Below are 7,263 nucleotides of genomic sequence, written 5' to 3' on the forward strand. Positions count from 1 at the left end.
AAATTTGTTTGACGTTGTTTTTTAATCTTAAAAGTAAATAAAATAAAGTAGAACTACGTCTATATAAACTTATTCACCATTTTGTCGATAACAGGACAATTTTTAACATTGAAAATTGTAAATGTTATAAAAGCTTGCCGCTTTAATTTCCTGATGCTGAGCTTGTCACGGCAAGCATTTATATCACATAAATTATTCTATGTAATAAATAGTTGATTTAATTGAAAGTTTATTTTCTTATTTGTAGAGCATACATACATTTCGAATTAAAATTCGAATTTTCGAACATATCTTAAAATGCTTACAATCAAAACTACATGGAAAATACTTTAAAATTAATGAACATTTTAAATTTTTTTTCGAAATTCCCAAATGTAAGAGATTGGCGTCATATAAAGCTAAAATATTAATATAAAAATTATCCTTATCATTTAGATATTATTTTAACATAACTTTGAATTTTTAAATTTAATTTCGAATTTAATTTCGAAATTACAAATTTTTACTAAATATACAAGTAAAATAAAAGATTTTTAAAAAATATACCACCTTAATGTTTGAGTATTACAAAATTCTAATTGAGGCCATCAGCGCAAAAGTGGTGTAACCCTAAAATTAGTTTGGTTGCTGTTTTGTCCTTACATTACAAATAACTTTTGGTATTCAAAAGCAGATGGAGCTGAACAAATCGTTTTTGCACAGAGCATAATATAACAAAGTAATGTAGCAAAAGTGGTGTAAGTTGAATATACATACCACTAAATAAATAATTGGGGGTTACACCACTTTTGCACTGATAGCCTTAATTTTAGTCCATGTGTTGTAAAAAATACAAGGTTATAAATTCCATATTCATTACCCCATAAAAAATTATTTTCAATGTTAATATGAATGTAAACCAAATTAATTGCTTTCCATAAACCCTTTAACTTTTTTCCAACTCTTAAAAAATTAAAGTATTTTATTTACACATTACTTAAACAAACATTTTAATTAGTATTAGTAGCCAACTAATTATGCTATAAAATCAATTTTTTTTACTCATCACAATCACAGTAGAGCTAAGTTTATTAAAATGGTTTTATTTTATGGTCTATCGACATGAACGTTTCGGTATTTCAAGACGCACATTTATGGCGTGTCGGTGTTTTAACACAATCAGAGGATATAAATATATTTGTTGCAAATGCTCTTCGATTTGTTATACAAAATGTATTTGCCAATATTACAAATGATTTTATGTTTACACTATCATCCGCCGGAGGTCCAGTCGAATATTGGTTAAATGATATAATGATCAAATTATTTGCCACTTGGGGTTTCATGTCAGTGCAGCTGGTAGTTTTAGACAATAAAACTAAACTAATGGGGAGGCCAAGAAAACGTTATTGCAATATGATTATGATAGATTCATTTAAAAGTCTTGAGAAGACCAATATAGCGGAATACAATCAAAATTCTGATAGTTTGGAATATTATTTTATTTTTCTGCAGATACGCGATAGTTTACAGGAGATAGAAATGGTTAAGATTTTCAATTATTGTTTTGATAACTATTGGATACATTGCAACATAATGGTGCAAACAGCAAAAGGTGATGTATTAGTTTACACTTACTTTCCTTTTAAGGAAAACCATTGCTTACAAACTCAACCGGAAGTGGTGAATAAATTTATGGGAGATCGCTTTGAAAACGACATAATGTTTCCAGATAAGTTAAGGAACTTGAATAAATGTTCTCTAAAATTAACCACTTGGGATATACCGCCATTTGTTATAAATCATACGGACTATTTTAAACCGGAACATGAGATATCTGGTTTTGAAGTAACTATAATGCTTGTCGTAAGTGATAAAATGAATTTTACTTTGGATGTTGATATGATTTCAATTGATGCGTACAAGAAAAATCAAACTCCAGCAATTATTCCCATGACAATGGTAAGTATTTTGCAAAATTAAAAAAATAAAACTAGATATTATTTTACAATCAAGTGCTTTCTTCTTCTAACAGCTTAAAAATCGTGAAACCAATATAACCATGGGCTATTTTCGACGTACCGCATTAAGAGACAAAATAGCTACTCCCAGCTATGTCACCTATTACCTGACATTTGTAGCTGTAATGCTGCGTAAACAGACACAGTTCCAGAACGTAGGCATGTTAACATTTCCATTTGATAAAACCACTTGGACTTTAATAATAGTGATTTATGTGTTAATTGTTGTGATGAATTCGTTTAATGTAAAAAATCGCATAGTGGAGAATTTTCAGATACATCAGGTCTTTATTGGAATGCCCATAAAAAATGTTCCCAAAATTACTTCGAAAAGATTACGCCTTTCGGTCATGCTCATAACTTCTTTCATCTTGCGATCCGTGTATCAGTCGTTGCTTTTCCATCTGCTACGTACCCACTTCTATGAGGAGCCTCCACAAACACTGGATGGTCTGGTGGCAAATGGCTACAAGGCTATTTGTTCTGAAATGTCGCTGAATTTCGTCGTAAATGTGCCACAAATTGAAGACCACTCACTGCCCTTATTCGTGGTATATAGTTCAAATGAAATGTATCCATTGTATTATATGGAACATAATAGTGACCAAAATTTCGTAGCCATATCCATTCTTGAATTCACCCTTTTTTATGCGATCGGTTTATTGTCCACGGACAATGCCTTAGTCATTTTATCCGTCAGTGTTAATGAACAACAAATTGGTTTCTATTTCGTTAAACATTCTTATTTGGTTGATCGTTTTAATTATTATATTTTATATTTTCAACAAGCTGGTCTCTTGCAGAAATGGAAAGAATGGTCGACTATGGAATATCTAGTCACTCAACAAAGTGGTGACTCAACCTCATATGAAAATGTTTTAATGGTCAATTTGAAACAACTGTTTGGCATTTTCTTTGTGATGGCTATCTTGCACTCGTTGTCAATTGTGGTGTTTGGATTAGAATTATTATCGAAGAAATTTAAGTGGTTGCAGAAATTTTTTTGAGTGTTATCTAATGAAGTTGTATTATTTCTAAAATTGTAATAAAATACTTGATGGATTAATTACATATTTTAAATGTATGTACCAAAGTATAACAAGTAGTCCGAGTCTTTGACAACAGTACCTAACTCTTTATATGGGTTAGTAAAAGGTACCTAACTCTAAATATTTGTGAGTAACACATGGTACCTTTTAAATTGTCTTCAGGCAACACACAATTTGAAAAAATTGAGAGTCGGACTACTTGTAATAAATTGGTACATTTAACATATTTATCTATATAAATGAAAAAGGTAAGTTATTCAGATATTTTAAAACCATTTAAGTAGAGAGAGATTAAATGGGTTTAATTCTGGTCAAACAATAAAGTACAAGTAGAAGTTACTCCGTTTGGACATATGGATAGTGTGAATTTGGAATCCTTAAGGAACTTAGGACTGGTAACTTATCAAAATTTGTAATCGTAGTTAAGGCTTAATCAAATTTTAAATATGTTTTTTTTTCATACAAATCAAATCAAATAAATTAAAATTAAGCTTAAAATTTAATAAGTTACCCGGCCTTATTAATGTTTTTATTACAATATTGCTAATAAATATGTATAAGAAATTTGTTTTGTCTGATCAGTAACACAAACCGTTACAAGTTATTACAAACTATTATGAATTTTTAAAGTTTTTAGATTACATGTGATATAATCTAAACGGCTGGATGTCCTTGCTTCCATGGTCCTTCCATATAGTTCAATGTAAAGACAAGTACGGAAATTAGTGTGAATATTTAAAATTACTAAATCATTAAAAATAATGACGTAAAATATATGCATATTGCAAAAAAAATTTAATATAAGAGCATACTTGTACATATTATTAGCACAACAAAAATACAATAATATGCAAATAATTTTGATAAAATTATGAAAAAATTGTAAGACCAAGATTGTTGTCAAACTCAACAAGAGCTTGCAAAATCATTGGGAGCTAAACGTTTGCAAGCGGCAGGATTCATCCAAAAGTATGGAAATTGGGTACCATACGAATTGAGGCTAAGAGACCTTGAAAGACGATTTTGTATGTCTGAAATTTTGCACCGAATCATTACTTGCGACGAAAAATGGATCCATTACGATAACCCGCAGTTCTTTTGGCTCGGAATCCATATGTTGCCAGAAAGATGGGGAAAAAGATGAATAAATACAATTTTCTAGTATCATTAGTACGAAAAAAAAACTTAAATATATTAGCTGCGAATTTTGCAATTCTTTACACAATCCTGCAAACATCCTTCAATATTAATATTACAAATGATACTCAACTTGAGGCACAACCGTTAAAAAATAAGTTTTTTCGTGAATGTGAAAGTATCTCGAAAACTGAACATACGATTGGCTGATTACTGTAACGGTATTTGCAGTTATTTCGGTAACGATAGTAGTGGTAATTTGGGTTGAATATTAGTAAATATCACAACAATTAAAAATGAGGAGCCGCAGAACAAAATGTACTTATTTTTGGGAAATTGAGTTTTATTTTCTCGATTTTTTAAATCCAAATGCATATAACTTTAAACAATTCTTTTTTTATTCGACACGTACATTTTTAGTCCAACAATGTTAAAATAAAATTTTCAAATGCGAATATCCCCTAAGCTATAGGATCGTTTTAAAAATTTAAAATATGTACCTGAAGTGTACTAATTTGGCGACCCCTGACCGTGCACCTGGTGGGCCCATGTGGGCTATATCCGAAATTTAAACTCGAAAGCACTTCCCCTTTGCGCATGTGAATTTCATTCAAACCAATCTAACCATTTAGAAGTTACAGATAATTTCCCAATTTTTAACCCTATACCACCATAGTGGGGAGGGTGTAATGCGTTTGTGCAGATGTTTGTAACGACCAAAAAAATTAGTCTAACACCCACCTTAAAGTATATATAATCACTTTCTGTGTCGATTAAACGATGTCCGTCCGTCTGGCTGGCTGGCTGGTTGTCTGTCAATGTAAACCTTTTGCGCAAAGTACAGGTCGCAAATTTTGAAGATATTTGGATATAATTTGGTACATATAGGACCAAGCCTATTGAAACTGGCTGAAATCGGTCCATTATTTCACCTAGCCCCCATAAAAATGTCCTCCCGAAATTGGACTTTATCGGTCATAAATGTTTAATTTATATAAGTATCTTCATAAATTTCGCTCCAAATATGTTTTGTATATACGAAATTCATGTCACCAAATATTGTTATGATCGGTCCATAATTAGACATAGCTCCCATATAGACCCGTTTCCGAAATTCACTTTAACGTGCATAAATCTCTTAAAAATGTTGGTATACACACAAAATTCAACATAAATAACTTCCATATAGATATAAATCACTCGACCTAATTTCATAGTGATCGGTCCATAATTGATCAAGCTCCCACATAAGGCCCACTTCCAAAAAACACTCATGAAATTTCAAAAGAAAAATGTTATTTCTTATTTACTTAGTGTAGGGTATTATATGGTCGGGCTTGGAAAATGTCGCACTGTGGTTCAAAATCTCAATCGGTTCATAAAATTTAAATTTCTGCAATAAAAAAAATTTAGAAAATGTCGCACTGTGGTCCAAAATCTCTATAATAAAGAAATTTTTATAAATATTTCAAAATCAAATTTTTTGTATGGTAATATGTTGACAAGTGTCCATACTACATAACGACATATTTTTATACCCTTCACCTTCGTAAGAAGGGTATATATAAGTTTGTCATTCCGTTTGTAATTTCTACATTTTTCATTTCCGACCCCATAAAGTATCCTTATAGATAGCGGAGTCGATTAAGCCATGTCCGTCTGTCTGTCTGTTGAAATCAATTTTCTGAAGACCCCAGATATCTTCGGGATCCAAATCTTCAATAATTCTGTCAGACATGCTTTCGAGAAGTTTGCTATTTAAAATCAGCAAAATCGGTCCATAAATAACGGAGATATGAGCAAAAAACCGGGACCTCGATTTTTGATCTATATCTGGATTACTAAGTCATTAATATAGACAATATGGATATCTAATGATAGATATTTCAAAATCCATTGCAACGATGTAGATAAGGCTATATATAGTAAGTTGGACCTACAATGGGTCAAAATCGGGAAAAATATTTTTTAACCCGAATTTTTTTTTCATCAAAAAATTTTTTTTGTCATACATTTTTTTTCCAAAAAAAAATTTAAAAAAATTTGGAAAAAACTTTTTTTAAAAAAAATTAAAAAACAATTTCAAAAAATTTTGATTTGTCGATACGGCTTTTCAAAAGGCTTTTTTCCGGCTAGATTAAGCATTTGGATCACTGTGTGTCGCTTACGATAATTTGGCGCTAAGGGCTCGATATAATTTTGATATTTTCAATGAGGTCAAAAATCATTGAGTTATCATTAAATTTGTGAAAAAATTATTTCGAGTTAATTTTTTTAAGAAAAATTTTCCTCAGAAAAAGGGAACAAACATTAAGCTTGTCTCGTTACTACTACACAGAGAATACAGATTCGTGATAGCAACCGAATTTGTTGCCAATCGAATGAATCTACCTTAGTGACCGAATTTCACAGTTGTGGTTATAGAATTTTAAAAGGGGTAACAAAAGTTTGGTTGCTTTAATCGAAATTCTTCTTTGTCAACTGTCTTTCTGTTGATAGAATCGAAAAATGCTATGTGTACAACCGAATCATTCGATTGGCAACAAATTTGGTTGCTATCACGAATCTGTATTCTCTGTGTAGGGTTCTTCACACAGCCTCAAAAGTGATTTAAGTCGGACTATAATGATTTTTATGATCTTAACAAATTCACTGGTATTCACGGAAAATCTATTTTGTTTAACGCATTTATCAGCTTATTCACTTAAAGCTTCTTTATGTTATCAAAACTTATATATATGTCCTTTAACAATTTCCATAAACAATTTTTCCTTATCTCTTATATCAAAGTATACATGTTGAGTTTTCCCATCCCCACAAAATGTTTGGATTAATTTAATTATTACTAAAGTAAATATTTTAATTAGTGACTAATTATGAAGTAAGTAATAATGTAAGATAGTTTGATAAAATAGCAGCTACTGATTTTTAAAGGCAACACACAAAGTAAGCCCAAAACATGAACAAATAAAACAAAAATTTGTTTCACCCAACTTCTATTTTTCTAAACACAACTGCAAGTGTTTCTTATATTTAAGGATAAAAACAAAAGGGATTTTATTTTAGAGTCTATCAAC

The 7,263-nt window shown here is 30.6% G+C and overlaps 1 protein-coding gene across 1 annotated transcript; it reads left to right on the forward strand.

Moving 5' to 3' along the window:
- The first annotated feature begins 1,101 nt into the window (after positions 1–1,101).
- LOC135958344 (uncharacterized) lies at positions 1,102–3,007 on the forward strand. Its single transcript, XM_065509249.1, has 2 exons — positions 1,102–1,941; positions 2,015–3,007. Exons 1-2 carry the CDS (start codon positions 1,102–1,104, stop codon positions 3,005–3,007), a joined length of 1,833 nt encoding a protein of 610 aa, XP_065365321.1.
- The last annotated feature ends 4,256 nt before the right edge of the window (positions 3,008–7,263 follow it).

Source organism: Calliphora vicina, chromosome 4, assembly GCF_958450345.1.
Source record: "Calliphora vicina chromosome 4, idCalVici1.1, whole genome shotgun sequence".
Lineage (NCBI taxonomy): Eukaryota > Metazoa > Arthropoda > Insecta > Diptera > Calliphoridae > Calliphora > Calliphora vicina.